The sequence below is a fragment of the Mastigoproctus giganteus genome, chromosome 7, assembly GCF_048544385.1.
Source record: "Mastigoproctus giganteus isolate SK-2022 chromosome 7, ASM4854438v1, whole genome shotgun sequence".
NCBI classification, from domain to species: domain Eukaryota; kingdom Metazoa; phylum Arthropoda; class Arachnida; order Uropygi; family Thelyphonidae; genus Mastigoproctus; species Mastigoproctus giganteus.
In genome coordinates this window covers 198490406-198514346 of record NC_143581.1, presented here as the reverse complement: position 1 = coordinate 198514346, position 23941 = coordinate 198490406, and the positions used below count along the sequence as shown (strand labels likewise).

Sequence of the window (23941 nt, the reverse complement as noted above, 5' to 3'; positions counted from 1 at the left end):
AATAGCATTAGTGCTGCCATTCCAATATGATACTAAAATCAAGATAACATTAAACGCACTCCTGTTTTTATACACTAGTGCTTCTTTAATTATTTATTTAAAAATAAATAAAGTATATAGATAGCTGTCATTGACCCCAAATAATATGCATTTTATTTGTAACGATAACAGTTCCATTTTCGATGGAGTTATTTCAGTAATTGTTTTCCTAAATCAAATAAAATTTTAGTTTTGCCCTTGGATTTGTTCCTTTACTATCATTCGTTTAAATAATTTGTTCGATATGTCTGTAATCTTGAGATGAATGATTTATTTATTTTGTTTTTGTACGAACGAATAAAATATTGCATTAAATTATTTTGTTACTTTTCACGCGAACTGTTACTTTTGTACTGTACAGCACGTGCTGAACGAGTTGCTATGGCAACGCCTCTCGTGGTTATGTAATCTGTTACGGGGTCAGTAGCATGGCGTATTATTATCCCCCCCCCCCTTTCATCTTGTATTTTCTTGAGTGTTCCTTAAACACCAGACTCCATCATGGCTTCGGATACACAACCGGTGCTATGGTCGTGAGGTCATAGTCGGGTAACAGACATTTCCCGTCACGAAGTCGGATGATTGACCTACCAAGTTCCCTACTGTGTGGATACTCGTACTTGTAGAAGCATTAAGGGATTTCTCCGAAAGAAAAATAATAAAATAAAAGAGGAGTTGATCATGCAAGCCAGCCTAGTTCAATATCTCAAGGAGAGATATTTTTGCTATATTTGTCAGCGCCATCTAGCGTCTTTATATATTAAAAGATCGATAATTATTTTCTGATATAAAAAAAGAAAACTTAAGACTTTTTTAAATTTAGTTATTTTGTGTTTGTTATTATAGTACTAACAGCGGTATTAATCGAATTAATTTTTATATAATAAAACGCTAAATTTGTAATGTTTACAAGTACGAGATAATTTGTATAAATAAGAGTAATAAATAAAAATATTCGTATACATGTATATTTTTATTTATTATATAGACAGCTGATTTTAGTACTACGAGGCACTATAATAAAAATCTTTTGCTGTCTCTACACATTATAGATGGGGAGAAAGCTGGTGTTAGTTTTTGTTTTTCCGCTAAGGCTATGAGGTGTCTATTTATTTTGTTCATAAATTTCATATAGTCGAATGAACAGTCTGTTTGGCTGGATGAAAAACCATAGTTTTCAGGGATGGGAGTGTCTTAATCCTGGCTCGAGAACGACTAACTCGGCTACGGTGTCAGATAGCCACTGTGATATCTGTGAGGGTAGCAATGTTATGGGTAATACTTCTAGATTTTTATTGTATGAATCAAAAAGTCATGGGTGATTATGAAATCAGTAGAATAAAAGTGTACCGAACGATACACTTGGCAGGGCGTAGCTTTTACTGTGCAGTATAGCAGAACAGACTTTGCCTTTACAGCGATTTGCCCCAATATTGCACTATTTTCAAACAAGTACCATCGCCAAAAGCCTTTTATTTAAAAGAAATCACCTTCTGTGTGAAAGGAACTAGTAATTTCTGGAAATTGGGGTTATCTTTTAATTGAATAATAGAATAACCTTTTGCCGTTGCCATTTATTTGAAAGTAGTGCAATGCTTCGTGAAGGCAAAGTTTGTTCTTTGTGAATCGTAATATTGTTTCTTCGACTGGGCAATTTAAAACTTGGTAGCCACAAAAATAGTCCTTGCCTCTAGCTATTATCTTATCGAATGAAACAACAGCTAGACGAAAGAAATCAGTTTCATTATTTTATTTCATAGAATAATTAAAGATTAATCAATGATTAAAGCCATTAATAGGCTACTTCCGACTGTCACTTCTAGTGCTGGTGGGGTGCCACAATTTATAATCAGATGCCCAAGTCTTCATCTTAGAATCTCTACTGAACATCTTGAAATAAAGTCCCTCACTTTTTGCCTCAACAGTGGAAGGTGTACAGCGTGCAACTAATACCTAAAATTTCATCTCCATCACAAGCCAATCACTACCGGCCCATTTCATGTGCTTCAAGGTTCTCGAGAAAACCTTGCTACCTGTTCTCACTTCTGGCAGACAGACCTTCGCAAATCCACTACGCAATACAAAATCGTTCTACAACGACCAGCCTCCTCTCAATTAAGACTACAATTCTCAGTGCATTCCAAGGTAATGCCGAAATTGTTATCACCTACCTCGACCTCAATCTGCTTCTTTCGATTCTATTGATGTATCAGCACTCCTTCTACTATGTCAGAGGCACTCCTACATTTCTGGAAACATGCTTTCATTTATGAACTCCCTACTCAACAAACAGACGCTCCTTCTAAACTGAAGAAACCAAACCTTTGGCCGCCACGTAAGCACAGGTGTCTCACAGGGTGGTGTGTTGTCAGGCCTTTTATTTACTGCTGTGCTTGTTTCTCTGGTATATAGGAGACAAGATATAATTTGCTATGCAGATGACATCGAGCTCATTACGCATATTAGTTCTACAGATCATATAAATATTATCATTACCAGTCTGTCTGACAAATTAAATGATGTTGCAGCATATTTACTCCAGTTTGGGCTATGTCTCAAACCAGCTCAAATGACTTTCTCCTTTAAGCCAGCACCATCCGTGATTCCATTGCTATACAATTCCATTCAGATGCGTATTATGTGCCCACTCTCACTGATCTTGGAGTCGTTTTTGATCCCAAGTTGACTTTTCATAATCACCTTGAAGCAACATCTTTTATGTCAAGGCTATTAGCATCATAAGGAAGTATATCACAACAGTTGTCCACTGAGCAGCCTTGTATGGAGCAGAAACATGAGTTTCGGCAGCCCCCACAACACTGAAACCAGTGTACGCTTCTGAATACTGGTTGCCCAGGTGGGCAGCTCATAAACACAGTGTCCTTCCTATCAGCAGCACTACATCTCTGGCGGAATCCCTAAAAATCTCATGGCTCAACAGCTCAATCACTCAGAGAAGACTCACTGCCACTGCTAATATGTCGTATTTCAGCTCCTGATCTGTGGGATACTGTTCACTGGAGGATCCCACCCTTACTCTTCGAACGACTCCTTCCCTAACCAACAGAAACAGGTTATACATGGTTGATAGATTTCTCCCTGGGCAAGTGCCGAGAGTCACTAGATGCGACCTTTGTAAATTCGCTACCAACAGGAATTATCGGCGAAAAATCTTAGACCAAAGACCTGTTCTTTTGGGCTAATTGAGCCAGCTCTATAAGTTTAGTCATATAGTAAACCAAAACAGTATTTTTCATATACAGATAGGCAAGTAAAGGAAGAAAAATGCAGCAGTCAGTCCAGGAGTAGGTGAACATCATAGATTCATTATCTGGGAACAGTTCTTACTGATTTCGTTCCTGTAGAGTTTCTCTTCACAGAACCTATCAGGGTGGATGTCAAATTTATTAAAGATTAAAGGCAACATGTCCCTCAGGGAATTAAATATTTGTTAGCATAAGCCGCAGAGAGAGACAGGAGTCGTGGTGTCCCCCCCCCCCTCTCTTGCCTTTGTCACTTCAGCCCATTTAAATAAATTTTCTGTTTATACTCCGGCACGACAACCTGGAGGACCAGAAAAATCTGAAACACACTGTCATAATAATTTCATCTTTCAAGTATTTTTCAGATCAATATAGGATTTCTGTTATTATCGATTAATCTTTCATCGATCCAATTGTTTGAATGTAGTGCAATATCAGGGTAACTCGTTGTGAAGGCAAAGTTTATTCATTGAGACCACTGCAGCAAAAACATAAAAAAGAACGAGATGGCCTTTCTAAGTTTATGTAACTTCAACAAAATCAAATAGTACTGGTTAATTTAAAAATTTAAAAACTTTTTAACGAATTTATATTTATAACTTCAATGAACTTTCAAAAAAAAAAAAACAGTCCGCTTTCATATTATTCAGCATCATAAGCCCTATTTCACTTTTTTTTTTTCTTGCTTGGTTGTAAACAATTCTGTTTCTAGTTTTTATAATGACAATATTCGAGAAAAATACTTTAAGTTCACTCAATGTTCAACTGTCAAAATTAGGACAGAAGGGACAACTTTCACCCCTTCTCTCTTGTTTGAGCTAACCTACAGCACAACTACAACTGGTCGATCAATTTGTATTTGTCAGCATAAGCTGCAGAGTAAAGTTGTCAGGTGGGTAAAGTGCCTGCCTGGCAACCAAAGGTCGTGGGTTCAAATCCCGCCTCGGGCTTGGATCAGAGTAAAAATGAAAAAAACCTTGCGAGGTGCATTATGGCCACACAAGCCGATGCGCCAAAAAAACTAACAAAAAAAAAAATCTACATGAAGGAATACAATGCGAGGGGGTATCAAAAAGTTCGTACCCTGACCTGGATAAAACATCAGTAGGAAGATGCCGTTTTTGATACAAGTTGTCTACATATTCAATAACCAACATGTGAAATTTCATTCTCGTAGGTGATGGTATATCAGAGGTGGAGCCTGGAATCTGAGGAAGAACGCCATGGTTGAGTATCGAGCAGGGATCAAGTTTCTGCATTTTCTGGGCAAGGAAACTCAGGAAATTGACAAAGAAATGAAAGCTGTGTATGGGCAGAATTGTCCAACCTATGACACTGTACAAAAGTGGAAACGGCAGTTCGTGTGATCGTACAAATGTCTTTGACGAGCCAAGAGAAGGAAGGCCATCAACATCCACAGACAGTGAGATGGTTGCAAAGGTTGAGCAGCTGGTGCTGAGTGACAGATATGTGACAATTCATTTCATCGCAAATGCAGTGGGAATTAGTTATGGGTCTGCCAACAGCATTTTAAATGACCATCTGCACATGTCTAAGGTCTCCGCACGATGGGTTCCAAGATTGCTGACGCCTTTGCAGAAGCAATGTCGAATGCAATTTTCTCGCTAACTGTTGGATTTGTGTAATGCGGATGTTGAGAACTTTTTTGATCGGTTGGTGACAAATGCTGGGTGTACCAGTAGATTCGGAGACTAAAGACATATCAAAGCAGTGGAAGCACACCTCCTCACCACCTCCCAAAAAGGTAAAGACCACTCCATCTGCGAAGAAGGGGATGTCCGTGTTTTGGGACAAAAAAGGGGTTATCCTGACAGATTACCTACCTCGTGGTTCCACACTTACCGGAGATTACTACAGTAATCTTTTGAAAAAGTTGCGTGATACTTTGAAGGTGAAAAGGCGTGGAATGTTAATCAAAGGTGTCCGTCTTCTGTCAGACAATGCACCGACTCACACGGCCATTGCCACCACCAACTTTGTTGCCCAGTGCGGCTTCGAACTACTGCAGCACCCACCCTATTCTCCTGATCTAGCACAGTCAGACTTCTTGTTTCGAGAAATGAAGAAACCATTGTGTAGACCTGCTTTGATTCGTCTCAGGAAGTCATCAATGAAGTGGAATCGTAGTTTCAGGCAAAAAGTGCGGACTTCTATGATCAAAGCATCAAACAACTGATTCATAGATGAGAGAAATGTGTTATTATACATAGAGAGCACATAGAAAAGGATTAAAGTTCCTGGGAAGTTCCACCTTTGTAGGGCTATTATTTCTAGGTAAGGGTACGAACTTTTTGATATCCCTTCGTATAAACAAGCCAACCAGATCTGAACTCGGATCACAACATTTTATAATGCGGAGGGCGTTATAAGGCGGAAGCTTATTTACGTTAAGAAAGTATTATTTCTGAATACAGCGGAGTCTCGATAATCCGTGGACAAGAGGCAACTCTGATTATTATTAAGACCTTTTGTGGATGCTGTTTGTTTTAAAAATAATGCAATACAACGCCAACTCTTGGTGAAGGCGAACTTCGTTCTGTCGGATCATTAATACCAGAGGTGTCCAATCCGCGGTTCTTCCCTTCACTCTTTCCAATTTCGAAATAGGTATAATTTTCTTTTTATTGCTTGAGATGACTTCGGATTAAACGGAATTCGAATTATCGAGACTATCGTAGCACCGAGTTAGACGCTAAATATTTCTCTTAAAAAATAAATAACATTCAGAAGTTTAAAGCTTTCTTTCCATGCGATCATATCAGATTATTTTATATCTCTCAGTGGACAGCCTCCCTACTGTCAGAGTAATTGATGTGGAGAGTTTCGGATGTACTTTGCATGCAAAGTGTATACTGTCCATCTTTTTTTCCTTCCTTCCTTCACCCCCCTCTTCAATTTTAGTGTCTACCCGGAACTGGGATAATTGTGTGTTGATAAATACCACAACCAGTTATTGTCGAAGCCAGTGGTTTGGGCTTCTCAACGGCGAACTGTAGCAGCCGTGGCCTCGCGTCAGGCACACACGGTGCACGTGCCGAATGCTTAGCTAAGGGGTGTCTACACCCCCTGGGAGTGGCGCCAACTTGACAGCGTTCTGGGAGCAATTTTCCCCCCATCAAAATCGTAACCTGCCTCTAAACTCACATGAGAATTGGAATTAAACATTAATTGCAACACATGGTGGTTCTAACTTTCCAAGTTTTTAAACAATTTCCATATAATTTTTAGGATTCGCGTTCATTTTCTATGGTCTGTGTGTTTCCCTTGCATTTACAATCCAATCCAGATGCTTTAAACAAAAGCACCATAGAAGAAAGGTAGGAATCATTGCTGAAGAAACATTTAAATGTCTTCAGCCATGCAGACAGACCAATAAGTAGCCACTATCTTGTTTCAAGATGGACCCATTTAAATCGTTAACACCGTCCAAGAACTAGTACACGTTATCCACAAGAATATGGATGAGTGGAATCTCTAAAGTATGGTCTGTTTATGCGTATCCAGTAGATGAAACACATCTATAAGTTGAGTCCATATGGATAGGCGAGACTTGTAGAACGTTATATACATTTTTCTAGAAGGTTAATTATATAAGGCTCGTGGAGTTTTGCTGTATGAAACCCAATAAGCCCTTAAAGTGGAACTTTGCTTTGTTCTGGACTTAATTCGACTATATAGCATTTAATAATTTATAACGTCTATAAAATAAATATAAATTAGTTCATAATGAAATAAATGCAACACTAACACTGTCCATCCATTGCATAATATGCAATGAATGGACAGTGTTCACTCGGATCTTTCTAATTCGAGATTTGCCAAGAAGAGGATATTGGAAATACCTACAAATAAAAACTTTTCTTTCAATGGCAGTAATGATGCATGCTTCGAATTTCACAGTCAAAATAAACAACGCACTGTGACGTAGCTATTACAAAGACAAAGGTTTCAGGCCAAGCTATAAAACATAAATCTGAAATCACATCATAAAGGCCATCACCTCAATTTTCAGACAATTTTATCATAAGCTTAATGAAGTGAATTTCTAATTACAGTACAGTATGCATTTTAATAGACTAAGGTTACTCCGCGAGGCCTTACTATTCATAAAAGATTAATGATGGTCTCATGGATTCCAGGCTGTCACGGTAGACATATTACCAAACAGGATATTATTGCAAAGATATTCCCTGGTGAAATTAATGAAATTTGATTAGGGAGATAAGCCAAAGATGCATGGGGGTATCTTTTAATTAAAAACTAATTTATGATAAATCTAATCATTTTACGAAGCCACATAATCTTAAATTACAGTGTATTAGTGAAGATGCATACGTTCCGAGGCTGTGTATTTATAAGACACGTCAATTCTCGGGATTTTTGCAATCTAATTTCCAAAGAATTTTCAAACCTTCCACCACATCTATTTAGAAGAAGAATAAAGCTCTTTGACCTTTTGAAAGAAATTTACAAAATAAAAATTCGCAAGTATTTACAACTTTGTGTCCCAAAACGAGACAAACTATTTCTTGTGTCTTTAAGAAGATAGGACACACCCATATGAAGATTTTTTTTGAGTGAATAGTTGGTCTATTTGAGTATTCGTTTGACGAATACTGCCAGTTTTGCAAGTCTTGTGGTTTTGTAATCGTTGGCAAGGTCAAGGCAGTTTTCTTAACCGTAATAATTCCTTTTTGCCCGGATATGAAATTCCTCTGAGGGCGTTTCAGACACGCTGCGTGTCTAATTTTATTGCAGTCTTTCACAAAAGTATACGTTGGCAAAATAAATATATAAAAGGACTTGGTAGAATTACAATGAAGTACATACGAATTGAAACAAATACTAGGCCTAAAGCTGCCAGTCAGGCTTATCTGAGTATCAACATTCCGTGTTAAGGCCATTATTCTATTAAGGACACTTAGAGTGATAAATATGCCTGCCTACGTTCCTCTCATTGGCATTCATCCTCCAACACGGCAGGGCTAACTAATTCGGACTTCAAAGCATGCAAACCAGCCTTCATAATAAGTGCTAAGAGCCAATGGATGACATGGGGGGAAGGAAGTCTTCCACATTCTGCCCTTTCTCTGCTAATACTGCTGGACTTAGGAGGGAGAACCAAGAGGGTTGCTTAATGGTAACGTGCCACTCTGTGATTACAGCCTAATTACTATCTACAGATAGGCTTAGTGCTCTGACACTAGTCTAAGCCTAGAGGGCGGGGTTCTCTACATCATGACGACTTGCGAGCTCAGCAACGCCGCCTAGAGGTGAATTGATATCCGGGTTGAAGTTCCTGGTCGTGCTAGGTATTCTCTCTCTCTCTCTCTCTCTCTCTCGCACATTGTAATAGAAATAAACAGCCTTTGATCAATATCTGCAGAAAAGTCAAGAAAACGTCACCTTGATGTAATGTCTGTCTGTAAACACTCTTAAACATCTGCGTGCTAAGAAAATATCCCCTTAATCTTAGACCCATTAAAAGTAGTCGTTGTACAACGTCCTTATAGGAGACATTTTTCAATTAGTTCAAGGGCTCTTTTCTTTCGTGCGTCTCTGCCCAGCACGGTTTCCAGACAAGGGAGGGAGGGATGGAGAAAGTGGGTTTTAAATTCCCAGAAGGAAAGCAAAGGGAGGGAGTTGAATGAAAGCAAAGTTCACGTACTCTTTTCTGCTCTTTATATAAACTTAATGGTTTATATCTTACGTATAAAATAAGTCACAGCCGTAATGAGTTCAAGTAATAAAACTTAGCTTTATAACCCAACTCCTTGGTGTGTCCATCTAAGTTGCTCATAAAAGGAAACAGATGTTTATCATCACTTTGCTTATAGCGTCAGGTTTGACAACAGCCACATTTTTCATCCTCTCAGCTATAAATCTAATTTGTTATAACCTGTTTATACCAGAATATTTTCCCTCCCCCCCATCCAGTCTCACTCCCCTCTAGTGAGGTGTGTATATGACATTAGATTTATTCGCTAATAGAGATAGGTTAAGACCATCCGAAAGCCTTTTGTTTGTCGCATTTCTTCGAAGATAAGACTATAATTGTTGAAAAGAAACACAATAGTTCTTTATAAGTAGTTCCTTAAGCAAAACTGATAACACCCCCCCCCCTATCTTTCGATAAATATCAGCGTTAGAAAATCGCTCCTTATTGAATATTCTTACGTGAGGTTGTAATACACCCTTCTCGTTGTGCAATATCGATATTTAAAATATACTTTAAATGTATTTTGAATTTCTATATTTCTTCCGTTTGTATACAATTTTCAAAATATAAATTCCTGACAGCCATGACCCGACGGTGGTGTATAGAAATGAGAACTTGCCACACCCTTTATGACTTCTCTTTTCTTATGTTTCAGCAGACCGTTATCTGTTACAAGCAGCCTGATACGATAAGTTGTACCCACCCAGCTAAGACGACCTGAACTCTTTGTTAATTTTTCTTAAATGTGTCATTTGAGTGTTTAATCCAAAGATTTCTGTTTGTTATTACATAAATAAGGAACTCACAAAAAAAAACTGTCACAATACTGGCTTAAGGACAAGTCGACCCCAGCTATTGTATTCACAAAGGAATTTAAAAAACTGGCTGGAGATTTGATTGGCATCATTGAATTCTCTTGGGAGTTTTCCTGACGTTCCTGGATGAAAATTTTGACAAGGTGTATGGCATATCCTCCAATATCGCTTGATCTAAGCCCATGTGATTTTTATTTCTGGTGTTCTCTTTCAGAAGAATCCAAGAATCATTTAGGCGTGAAGACAGGGATTGAAGATCTTTTTTTTCTGTGTCGGAGGAAACGTTGGAGCATGTTCTTTGCAACTTCATACTCCCACTTCGACATTATTGATGGAAGTGGAGAACACACTGAACATGTTGTAACATGCTCGCAATATTTTATGTTCTTCAGATGAATGAAAAATTACGCTGTAGTAGCACAAGTTTAGACACGTTTTCTCTTGGCTGTTATCATTGTATATAATGTCTGGAAAAGTATAATTTCCATCCATTTTACGTTTATTAAATGCATTTACCACTAGTTCTTTTAACTTTATCATTTTGTATATTAATTTTGCACCTTACTGTATTTGTATAAAAATATTACGTTCACAATATCTCTATTTTATTTCTCAATTTTTGATGTGGAAACATCTATACCGGAACCTACCAATGGAAGGTAACGGAAGTTTAGCAATGACGTCACACTACCCACGTGACTGGTGAGAAATGTGATGTTAAATACCGAAATTAAAGCGATAACATACGGGACCACGGTGGTCTTGTGGCAACGTTGCTGGCTTGCTGAATAGCTGATCGAGGTTCGATTCCAGCTGCTACCCTCATGGGAATTTTCTCAGGGGCATTCAGCATTGAGTTTGGCGGTCTCAAACCGTGGTCGTGAGGTTTTTCACCGGGATTGACTCCGGTTTTCCCCTCACAACAGACAAACCGCCCATCGCGACACCGAGGGGTACACGAAAATTTGATAGGGCTAGGGACGCGTGTAGAGTTAAACTCCGCAGCGTTTTCGCTGCGGACTTTCCTCTTGAGGGAAGGGGGTTAGTGGGGCAGCCGCGCCACCCACCATCATAAGGTGGGTTCCAGGCAGTGGAATGCAGTGGATTTTAGCCGCAGCATCCATCGATTAAAATGCGAATAATTATGCTGTTCTTATGCTGTTCAGCAAAAATCAATTCCTGGGTTTTTTAAAAAAAAAAAAAAAAAAAAGTTAATATACGCAGAGCATTTGATTTCAGGCGCATTAGCAAACGTTAATGATTTACAGCAAAAAGCACAGAAAAAATTTCGTTTCTCGCATGTCAGAAAGCATAATATCCAGTGCTTCTGATACAGTATATGGATAGCCATATACCATAATAATAATTGCTGGAATTCTGTTGGTGTGATTTTAACAAAACGTAGGAAGGCTCGAAAAATCTTTCTTACGTAGCGAAAATTTCCTTAAAATCCACCCACTGGGAAGAGTTATTACATGCGGACGGACGGACAAAGAAATAATAATTGTAGCATTTCTATTAGTCTGATTTTAATGATAGTTGGAATGCTCCAAATTTTTTGTTCCCCCATCGGCATGGTCTGATGATGGGTATCGGTAAGAGACCTGAAACGTTACCTTAATGTATAGTAGTTTAATAGCGAATAAACTATTTAAAAATAACCCACGTAACGTCCTGTCCCTATGTTTGTTTTTAGTTTCTAAAATGTTTAGTTATTTTAACTTTTTTCTGTTTATTCTCCTATTATTTATTGTTGTTTTTTTTTTTTTTTTCCCAGGTGGGGAATGACTACTATCTCTTCATCACTGCTAATGATGGTCATCAAACGGTAAGGGTTAATCTCGCATTACATTTAAAGCGAAGCTAAAATAGAATTTAAATAAAGAAACAAAACCAGTATTATCTGGTAATTGATTTAACAAAGATTGCCTTTTTTGCATTACATAACTGAATTTTCTTTTCATTATTTCTGCACAGGCGAAAATTGAAGTTTATGTCCGAGTGTTGGAGTCGAATGGAAGTCCTCCTCAAGAACCAGCCTTGGAGATACCCTTCAGTACCAGTCGCCCACCAGTTAGCACTGGCACTTGGCTACGGCCCTTTCCGCCCTTCTCGAGGCCAAATCCCCCCTACCTACCCTCCACACCTGACTCCCCCTCCTCCTCCAGAACTCCCCGTCCGCCTTTCAAGAAGATATCCACCCCCGCGGAGTCCCCGTCTTCTAGATCCTCCTCCTCCCCAACTTCCATCCTTCCGACAATCCTCCCTACCACGAGCAGTGCCACTCCCACATCTAAACCACCCGCGGAGGACGGCGACGAACCGAACAACGATTCCCGACAGAGGTTCGACGTAATAGCTACCGTCTTTCCAGTTATCGCCACTATTGCATTTGCCCCTGTTGTGGCCATGATCTTTTGGCTTCTCCACAAGAGATGTCAAAGAGATGACAAAATGAAGACAGTAAGTAAAGAAAGATCTCATCCAATCATTTGTTTTAGTGTTTATCTATTTCATTATTTTAATACTATTGTGACATCACGTCATGTTGTCACGTCAACACCCGTCACGTCATGTTGTCAGACAACATAAAGAAGGAAAAAAACACGGTAATTTTATTTTTCGGAATTTATTGTACTTATTTTTGGTGTATTTGTAGAATATGCCTTTTTCAATTTAAATATGCAAATGTATATTTTAATTTTTTTTATCCTTTAAAAATTTAAACTTGCCATGGTATTTTATATAAATATAGAATTTTTTACTTTCAAAATTTTATCTTTACGTGTAATGCCATATAAGTTTTTTTTTTATGTCAATTAAAATTTTGGAATATGTTGTTTTATGAACTGAAGAAAATGATTTTTGAAAAATTGTAGAAGATAAACATGTTTCACTTGAATTAATTAACTAATTTTAATAAATGAATAAAAAATATATTTATCTTAATGCCCTAAAATAAAAGTTCTTTCATCATGAGCATCATGATGCCCTTGAATGAATGAGTACTGTATAAAAGCAATCCACTTTTGTGGATTGCTTTTATACAGTACTCACTCTCAATCAATTATTTTTGAATGCAGCGATATTAGTTTTGTATCTTAATTTATTTATTTTGCAGAGCGCTCATTTTTCTTTAATATAAAATGTTTTATTAGTGTCTTTGTTGCTTTGCAGGACAAGAAATTGCCTGATAGAAAAGAAAGCAATATATCAGATGATCTTAATCCTCATTCCAGTGTCTTATATCTTCAGCGCCCAAAAAGGGCTCTTTCTAACAGATACGAGTCCGGGGAATTTCTAGGGGTACGAACCTTTCTCTTTGTCATTGCCTGTTTTTAATAATGTTTTTAACATCAGAGGTCAGAATCCTATGGGACAGGTGCCAAATGCGATTGTTGACCCCTGATGAACACTAACGCTGTAACTTTAATCAATAGTTAATTTCTTGTTACTTTACAGATTATTCCTGAAGATCGTAAGTGGGAATTTCCTCGGCACCATCTTAGGTTTTTAGGGATTCTTGGCGAAGGATGTTTCGGACAGGTGTGGAAGTGTGAAGCCCTTAATATTTGCAATACAGAAGGGGCCAGTCTGGTAGCAGTAAAGACTTTAAAAGGTAAGACTATTATTATTTTTAATTACTCGACTGCCTTAACGTAGCGGTTCAAAGACTTTCTAAAGGGGGGGGGGCTAAAGCAGTGTTCGAAGAATCATAGCCTTACCTGAGAACGCCACTGGCTCCTGTTCATCCCAATAAGATATATATATATATATATATATAAAATCAGTGAGTTGCATTTTATTTTCGGAGAACCAAACGAAATTTTAAAATTTGAGAGAATATTTTCTTCAGATTTATGACTTCTTTCATTTTTCTCCCCTAGAAAATGCAACAGAAAAAGAAAAGAAGGATTTATTAAGTGAACTAGACGTAATGAAGCTCCTAGACTCCCATCAGAATGTCGTCACGCTTTTGGGCAGTTGCACAGATAGAGGTAGGTGGCACTGTAGACAGTTGGTAAATAAGATTGCAAACATCGATTAGTTATAGTTTAAAACTGAAAAACAAATCTTCATCATATATAGATAACAGATTTTAACTTGTAAGCACACTGTCCAGTCAAAAACGATTTGATCGTGTTTTAGCAATTGGCCGTATCTTCCCAGCTGGTGGCATAGGATCCATACTAAGTACTTAATCGACATGGGCAAGGGACTTTAAGGGATGGTTGAAGGGTGGCACTGTTACGAAAAATGCTTGTGGACTATTCGCGGAGGGCTTTGGTTAAGGTGTTTCGAGAGTGGACAAAGCAGTAGTCGCCAGGCCTATGATGGACTCCCACGTCTCATCGATTGTCGTGGTGAATGTAGGCTGTCCTACCTTGTGAGAGCCCAATAGATGGAAAACGGTGGAACGGCTGACCATGGAATTCAACCACGGGACGACCAGCAGTGTGCCCAAGATCAAGATCCAATGAACCCTCTTCTGTATGGATGTCCGATCAAGGTACCCATGCTTACGGCTACCAATCGCTAACGCCGCCTAAAGTGGTTTATTGGACCACTGGAAAAAAAGTTTGGCTTTTCTCAGTAACCTCCATCCACTGTTGCCGGTAGATGTAGATGGAGGATACAGCCAAAAACAGCGGAGGTGAATCACTCCTATTCCTAAAGAAACAGGCAGGTGGTGCAGTGTTTTGGTATGGGGATGTTCTCTTAGGCATCTGTTGAGCCCTCATACTCCTAGACAGAACTCTAAATGATAAAAACTACCTATCCACCCACTGTGGCTGAGCAGGTACATATCTTCACAGTGACTGGGTTCTTCTAGATGGCATAGTTTGTGTTCCAGCAGGATAAAGTGCCCTGCTACGTTGCCGATATTGTTCGAAAGTGACTTCCACGTGCTGCCTTGGTCGCCGAATTCTCCAGATATGAATCCCGTAGAACATCTCTGGGATTGCGTGGATCGATAGATCCGGCGTTTGGATCCTCCACTACGAACTACCGCAGATCTACGGTACAACATACCTCCTGCATCGTTTAGAGGCCTTGTAGGGTCCATCTCTCTCTCTCTCTCCATGAAAGAGAACTATCCACTATTAAGGAGATGGTCATCGTGTTTTGACTGTACATGTACATTGTGTAGAATTTTTGTAAAACTTAATCTGCTCGACCAGAACTTGTATTAGCGATGAAGCAACATTATCGGTGGGATTAATCTGTACAGTGTCCATATTTTGGTGGCGAAAATCCACTTTCCTCCCATGAACACATTACAGAAATTATTGGTTAATGAGAAAATGTTAAAGGTTGATACAGATTTTTTTTTTTTTTTTTTGTTACTAAATAAATTTTGAAATGAAGACAAGACGAAAGAGCACGCATATTTTATAATTTTCACTCAATCATTGAAGGTTCATGTAAAAATGTCTAAATTTTCAACGCTGTATTGATCACAGTTTTAAATTCTTTATTGATATTCCAGATCCCATATTCGTGATAATGGAATTCGTTCCTTATGGAAAACTACAGTCTTATCTTCGCGAGAGTAGGGCCGAACGTTTCTGTGGAGATTTCCAAGGGGGTAGCAAGCATTTAACTTCCCGTGATTTAACTTCATTTGCTTACCAAGTGGCTAAAGGAATGGAGTATCTATCCTTAAAAGGGGTAAGTGGTTTTGCTTTTCAGTTGCAGCATTCCCTTTGATTCTTGTAATTTTGAAAGCATCCATTTCAGCGTTGTGGATCACAGCAGTGTCCTATCTTTTAAATAAACGGCAGAGTAGACATTTGTTTGAAATTAGTGCAATACTATGGCAACTCGTTGCAAATCAGCAACTTAGGCCATATCACGCCATTCCTGCTTTTTGGCTTGCTCAGTGGGATAACCACATCGCCAGTACTCAGGACGACAAGTCAACGTCATTTAGATGATTCTTTGAGATGGACGACTTGAAGCCAGACAAGTGCAGGTCGCATAACATGTCACGCAGTGTCATCTCAGCACTATGGAATTGGTCTCAGGAAACATTGCAAGAACGTCCCAAGGACGCATGAGGGCTACGTCAACCAGAGCAGACCACTAACTGGCTCTAACAGCAAGACGGAATCCTACGATGTCCTGTCATCAGTTCTCTTGAGGTTGCTGCGGCCGCAGGTGAAAACATTTTCAACCGGACTGTGTCAAGAAGGCTCAATTCAAGTGGACTCTGCAAAAGGAATCTAGTGCTGAGGGGACACAGGAGAAATCCTGGAGACTGCCCTCGTAGGCGCCCTGTACTGGAAGTCTGGCCTTCCAATGGAGGGTGCCCTCGAATATTTTAGGGCTAGGGTTGAGGGCAGGTTAGTAAATGTTTATGTGAAAGCTACAGACATTCTGTTTAAAATAACGTGTGCATTTTGTTTACCTATTTTTTGTTCTTTATCTTTTTATTATGTTATACGAACTGCCTGCTTACAAAAATGTTTTTTAAGATTTTTTATTACATTTTTCAGATTATTCATCGGGACCTGGCCGCTAGGAATATTCTGGTAGGAGAGAATAAAGTCTGCAAGGTGGCCGATTTTGGTTTTGCCAGAGATGTTATCATCAGCCATATTTACGAGAGGAAATCTGAGGCGAGTTTACCTCTTTAATAAGTGCATACACTAATTATAAAAATTAATAATGGAGTTTCATGAAATAGTTGTTTAATAATCGCGTGAATTTTCGTGGAGGAGCCTAATATTTTGGTTACTGTTTTGTCGACAAAAAATCTATTGCAAAACTTTACGATTAAAAAAAAAAAAGTTTGCAAACTCTATATATTAAAATCTGTAGTGCTTACTGTGTGCCTTTTGAATCTGTTCACTACCATAAAAACTGCGTGACCAGATGCCTTACCAATACAAGTTGTAATACTTCTGCCTGATGGCTGACCCTTGACAGAAAAAACAATTATTGATATCTAAGACTGAAATCCATAATTTCAATCCTTGCCCACTTAGAATGACAAAGAAAAACTGGCCAGCCTAAGTTAATTAAAGCACGGTCTTAGAAAGCCTGTAATCCTCATGGGGCTTAAATCTACTCTTTTGGAGGAGATACAAGCAACCTACTTTACCGCTCCAAGAATTAATAATATTGTAGCAATCATTGTAGTCGAGACTTGGTCTTAAACTCCAACTCTGTACAGAAAATGTTACTTCACATTTATATTTTCGTAGCATAGGCTCTAATTATTTTCTTTTATTGTAGGGTCGACTACCCATTCGTTGGATGGCACCAGAATCTCTTTTTGACAACATATTTACTACCAAAACCGATGTCTGGTCGTTTGGCATTCTGATGTGGGAGATTGTCACGTTAGGTGAGTCATCTTTCTCCGACTTATTACAAATTCTGATTGTAAGTTTAGCTTTAGAGCATTCATAACTGTAGCCATCACGATTCCCACATTACTTTTGGCGCTACTTTAAAAAAAAATAATAATTAAAACTTTCATCCATTCGCAATTAAGTCAATATCGCGTCTAGATAACTGTTAAAATAAACAGCTCTTGTCAACTGCAACAAATCTTTGGTCAGTTTGTTGCGGTTGGCTATTTAAGTAGCAAACCGTGAATAAGGGGAGTCCAGAAGTGACACCCCACAACATCTGTTTATTTAAATTAAACTTAGTACTACCCCACAGTTGGCTGTGAGGTGGACTAATGTTTCTTTTACGTATACAATTACGTGTTATAAATTTGCAGTGTGCTTAAATACATTGGAAAGTTTGTGATGATCACTGATAACATATTCATACTTCTTTTTTTTTTCCCCTCCCTCGTAGGATCTACACCATATCCAGGGATGTCTGCTCCGGATGTTATGCGAACTGTAAGGGACGGTTACCGCCTAGAGAAGCCAGAACATTGCAAGCGTGAGATGTACAATATCATGTTTTATTGTTGGGACAAAGATGCGGGTGCGAGACCATCGTTTTCGGAACTGGTTCGACTCCTGGACAAACTTCTCATCAGTGAAAACGATTATATCGAACTTGACAGGTTTCCAGACCACTCTTATTACAACATTACGAACCTATCTGGAGAAAAGCTCTGAAGATGCGTTTATTGCCAGCAAAATACGGGTTGCCATAATTTGCATCAACTTATTTAAAGTTTCCAAACACACCGATCGAGAAACAGCACCAGCTAAAGGCGTTTAGCGTCATAATTCTGTTCGTTCGAAATTGAAATGCGTGGAAGCTTAGAAGTCAGTGCTGACATCTACCGAGAGATATATAAACTTTCGCTAAAATGTCCTGTATTGTAGGAGAAAGTTATTTAAACTCTAGAAAAGACTAACGGTTACCAACAATAGCAGGAGAGGATTATTGCGAGGCCCTGTAAATAGAGTACAAATATGTATCTTTGTGTGGTCTTTATACCTTTTCTTGTTTTTTTTTTTTTTTAAAGGACGTTCTTATGTAAATAGTTTTTTTTTTTTTTTTTAGAATAGGAAACGGATGACATTAAACTGTTTTATATAAGATGTCAGCCTACCAAAAATTACTTATCAACCAGAATATAATTATATAATAGGAACCTACAGAACTATTCATTTTGCCACTATTTAGTATTTGATATTAAATAAAGAATCAGCTGGTTATATATATATATACAGTGAAACTTCCCTTTAATGGACAGCCATGGGGAACGAAAATGTGTCCGTTAACAAGAAGTCTGAGGGAGAAAAAAAAAAAAAGAAAGAAAGAAAAATCGTTAAATTTAATGTAAAATTAAATTATATACAGATTTTGCACAATATTTTTGTAAATAATATATATGCAATTGTGCTATGCATATTATGACTTTTTCTTAAGAAAAATACATACAGTAATCACTTATTTTCTTCTGCACCTTCTTCAGGCTGATAACTTTGTTTTCAGCATTTGTTTGGAGTGAAGAAACCATCGAAAGTCCTTCAGTATCTTCTTTAGCGGCGAAAAACATTTTTAAACGATTGATTTGTAAGAGCACTTCTTCTATTTTCATCGGCGGTTCGTCGTTAATGTTCTTCGACAGAATGACCTCCTTCCATTTCTTCATCCTCATGAGGAACTTCTTGAAAAATATCGATGATAATGTCGTTGATATCTAGAGCACCATCTTCTGTAGTGAGGTTCGAGTCTATATCTTTGTAGCCAGGGTCACTTGTAGCTGAAATATCGTACATTATCAATAGATGTTGAAGTTCTTGTTCTTCTTGGTGCTCCACATTGCTCTTCACAACTTCAATTTTTGCGTTTGAGAAGCCAGACTTTACAAAACAGTTCACGACAGTTTGTTTTCTAAATGCGTTTACTGAAGAGGAAATCCATTGAATCGCATCTAGGATGCTGATTTTCTTTGCGAGGTCACTCGCACATGTTACATCGTTCATGTTTGCAATGAGATGTCTTAAAACACGTTTTCTGTAGTTCATGAAGTTTAAAATTTTTTATTATCCCTTGATCCAAGGGCTGACACTCTGCAGATGTGTTTGGTGGCAGAAAAACGATTTGAATGTTGGACAATTCAATGTGCGGGTGAGATGCAGCATTATCCACGAAAAGAATGATTTTTCTGTTTTGACGAATCATGTTTTGGTTAAAGTGACTTATCCATTCGCTCGTGATATCTCGTGTCATCCACGCTTTTTTATTAGACTTTCAGTCAACATTCAAAAGATTCAACTTTATGCCTTGAAACGAGTATTTTGTGGGTTTCCTATAACAAGAGGTTGTTTAAAGTATCCCAGCATATTTGTACACAATAGTACAGTCAAGCGTTCTTTAGAAATTTTTCCGCCCTGGCACTTTTCGTTTTTTAGACTCATTGTTTTTTCAGGAAGAGCTTTAAAAAACAACCCTGTTTCGTCACAGTTGTAAATATCCTTAGCTTCAAAATCACGACATAAATATTCCAATTGGACGGTCCACTCCGTTACAACCCCAGTATCAACAGATTCACCTTCACCACTTACGGTTTTCCAAGAAATTTTATGCCGAGTTTTGAACTTGTCTAGTCATCCCACAGAAGCTTTGAACTCATTTACTCCCATAGATTTCGCAACCTCCAACGCCTTTTCCCTAATAATAGGCCCATTAATTGGAATTTTTTTACTACATGTGCGACAAAACCACTCGTACGTAACATTGTCAATTTGAAGTCCAACAGTTTTCGGGAATGATTTTTGAACCTGATCATTTACGTGTTGCCAAAATTGTTTGAGCAGTTAATTTTTTTCCCTTTAGGATGTCGCTTACCTGCGTCTTCCCGATTTTGAATTTTGCAGCGAGATTGCGAACACTATTTTTTTTTGCCGATCATACGCATTAATGAGTTCGACTTTATCTTTTAAAGTTAAATGTTTACGAGAAGACATTGTGCACTTCACACGACACTGAAGAAAACTGAAACTCAAAAGACGAAAGGCCGACAAATTCCCCCCCCCCCCCGCACACACGAATTCATCAGAAGTTTTACACGTGCCTTAAAATTCTTGAAAAAGGGTTTAGAACCGCGACGTAAACCTTGATAAAATTAAGAGAATCGGAAATAGAAAATAAACACACGATTGAGGCAATACGTGGAAGAAACGTTCCTAGAAAAAGGGCCGTGAGCTCGCCCGCTGTCCGTTATGGGGAGATCAAATTAAGTGCTAATCTAAACGAAACAGTGCAGATTGCCTGTCCGCGTCCGTTACAGAAGCTGAAAACACGTTAAAACCAATGGAGGTGAGTTGGGGAATTTGAAAATGTCCGTTGTAGAGAGATGTCCGTTAACGAGAGGTGTCCGTTAGGAGAAGTTTCACTGTATATACATACACGTATATATAGAACATGTCATAAGTTTTAATCGCTTTATAATCCTCTGGCGGGAGTTTATAAAATTTTTTGGAATGTGAACAACGTAGTGTAATTCTAAAGTGCTGACATCTATTGAGGAAAATCGAAACTAAGTCTTCATTCCAAGTATGCTAAATGCTGTTTTTTTCAGCTTTTAGATAACGGTAAACAACAAATTTTTAGTCTTATCTTGTTACAAGGCATGAAAATAAGCTTGCTTAATAGATTTTTAGGTGCTAAACACGGAAATATTGCTTAAAATGAGATTGGCTCTTGTTTTCGAAAAAAGTAGTTTTTCATATTTATACAAGTTTTTTTTTTATTTATATGGCAGTAAGATGTAGCTACGAATATACCTTTCGACCTTTTCACCTTTCGCTTGTATTCAGCTATATCCCTGATGAGGTCATTAAGCTCACTTTCTGTGATCTTAAGTAGTTCAGAAGGATAAAGGTTTGGACAAACTGGTGGATCCCTTGACGTAGACGGCTGCAGTAAATCCTCCGAGTATATCAAGTTGACGTTCATCAGCATCTTAATCAGTGTACGGAAAAACGGTTGGGTGTTTCAGGAATAGGTAGCAGGATGACGAACTGAAGATGGTATATTTTTGCACGTCACTGTCCACTTTTTCTTCATTGTCATCCATAATTTGCATCAGAAGCGGGGCCTTTTTTATGGCTCGCGAGTTAAGGGACGCTTTCTTAGAGCTAACGAGGTGACATTTGCCGATCACGTGATATGAGGGTGGTGCTGTGGTTTTGCCGAGAGCCGTTGTTGACAATGTAGAGTAAATCGCCAATGACAGCCAAATGTAATTCGAAAACAAGAGCCAATCGACAAATTTTAATGTGATTTCCGTGTTCAGCAGCATGAAATTAGTCAAGGTTGGGTATTTCTGTAACATTTTACGTGTTGACCAGGGTAAGTGTTAAACAAGCTTCGATCTGGTGTTGTACAGATGAGAAGTTTGAATAAATTTAGGAAGGAACCAGAAAAGTTGTTAGAGGGCATTCTCCTCTAATGTGTGGTGTAGAAAGTGTTCTCCCCCCCACCTTTTTTTTTGGCTGATGCTGTATATGCACTGGTGTTCAAAGAAGTGCACCACATAGGAATTTCACATTTCTAACCTTTCTTCGCGATGGCATGTTAGACCTATTTGTATATTTCTTTTTGTGACCAGCATCACAAATAGAAATACTTTGACAGGTGCTTTCAAATTTGCAACCTTTATAATATTTCAAAGGTGCTCTCAAAATATTCCAAAAATGAGCATTTGCAACCTTTTATACAACAGTTCTGGTAAATACGACAATTATGGCTGAAATGCTATCAGAAGCCCTCCGTTTGCTTCAGTATCTCATTTTAAATGGAAAACAAAATGAAAAGTTCACCAGGCGCAAACTAATATTTAGTTGAACCACCTCTGATCCTGATGCAAGCAGCACACCGTTGGGGCATTGACAAGATCAATTTCTGAAGATAATCAACTGATACTTCGTGGTTCCAAACACCAATTATGGCTTCCTGAATTTCACGAAGGGTGTTTGGTTTCTTTCTGGCAACTGCACATTCCGTACGATGTCAGCAGTTCACTATAGGATTAAGGTCCGAGCTATTTCCTGGGCAGCTAAGAGTTGTAATGGACCGTTTTTCCAACCATTTTTTCACCTGTAATAAATGTAAACAAATTACTGTCGAACCTCTAATGCAGAAATGAAGCTAAAGTGACCACAGAATTGCCTACTTACACTTTTCGCCCGGTGACAAGGAGACGAGTCGTCCTGAAAGATGCAGTTACTTGGTAGGTTGAAATGATCTCTAATGGTTGGCAGCAATTTGCCTTCTAATATAGCCAGGTATCCAATGGCATTTACGGAACCTTTTATAAACTGCAGGTGATATGAAATGCACCCCCATATCATTTGGGTGGTAGGGAATCTCACTGTAGACACCATACAGTCTGGATGGTATTCTTCACCACGTCTACGGCGAATCATTTGTCTCCCATCAGAGCCATGCAGGTTGAATTTCTTCTCATCCGAGTAAACAACTGACTTCCATTGCTCGGGGGTCCATTTGACATGCTCCTTACACCAAATTAATCGGGCCTTTTTCATTTTTTTGTGTGAGGAGGGGCTTCTTCTTAGGACGACGGGCCACAAGTCCATTTTTGAAGAGGCGTCTTCTGGCTGTTACTGCACTTGCTACTACTACTGTATGTTCTTCCCATTCTCTTTGCAGCTCAGACGAAGAAGCTTTACAGTTTTTAAGGCACAAGCATTTCAAAACGCGGTCTTGTTTTGGCGTAGAGGCTCGTTTGCGTCCTGTTCCTTTTTTTCCTATCAGCAGAACCGTATCCTTGAATATGGAAAGAAATGTACGCACTGTCGACCGATTACAAGACACTCTTTAAACAATATGACGGGAAGAACCTCCTTCTTCACATAAAACAACAATAGCAATCTTTCTTGCATCAACTGCATATAACTCGCCATCCTGACACAGTCAAGGAATGACTGCATGCTTATATAGCTAAAAGTAACAGCTGATGCAATATTACGTCATCACCGACGCGTGTCAATCTTATCTGATGTAATCTGTAACCAATATTGCCATACACTTACGTTATTCGGACGACAATTACAATTTTAAGGGGTGATGCACTTTTTTTTTTTTTTTGAACGCCAGTGTAAGTTTGCTTTCTTGCATTATTTGCCACTACGAACAGTGAAATGCGAATCTTTTATAAAACATGTCATTCGAAGTCTCAAGCAGGAATCAAGTTTGACACTCATCAGAATTTAATGAGTTTATTTTTAAAAGCGAAAATAGCTGACATCGTAAGCAGAGTGGTAACAGTTGAACCAGCAGTGTAACCGACAAAAATGTTTCGTGTGTGTTCAAAGTGTATATGTGATCAAATTATCAGACTTCTTACGTCTGATAATTTGACTTCTATCTGATAGAATCAAATCTGAACTATTTGATTATTTTGATAAAAAAAAAATTAAGCGAAAAGATATAAATGAAAAGCGTGGCACATTAAAAATTTATACATGTTGGTATACTAAATGTGTAATCGTAACACTACCTATTAACATTTAGAAAAAAAAAATCTCAAATATTCGAAAAGCCGACCCTACTTTAAATACAGTCGACTTTCCAAAAATCGACTGTATTTAATACCAAATTAAATCAGCATGGCAGTACCGTTAAATCTT

General features: G+C 38.3%; 1 protein-coding gene across 1 annotated transcript in view; it reads left to right on the top strand.

Annotated features, from left to right (window-relative positions):
• Positions 1-18222, top strand: part of LOC150083541 (tyrosine kinase receptor Cad96Ca-like) — a 60899-nt gene extending 42677 nt beyond the window's left edge. Inside the window, exons 4-12 of the mRNA XM_090377348.1 lie at positions 11635-11685; positions 11835-12320; positions 13035-13163; positions 13320-13476; positions 13745-13855; positions 15349-15530; positions 16358-16480; positions 17100-17211; positions 17676-18222. Of these exons, the coding sequence (XP_090233474.1) occupies positions 11635-11685; positions 11835-12320; positions 13035-13163; positions 13320-13476; positions 13745-13855; positions 15349-15530; positions 16358-16480; positions 17100-17211; positions 17676-17947 (1623 nt within the window). The 3' untranslated portion in view covers positions 17948-18222. The remainder of the gene's footprint in view (positions 1-11634; positions 11686-11834; positions 12321-13034; positions 13164-13319; positions 13477-13744; positions 13856-15348; positions 15531-16357; positions 16481-17099; positions 17212-17675) is intronic.
• The last annotated feature ends 5719 nt before the right edge of the window (positions 18223-23941 follow it).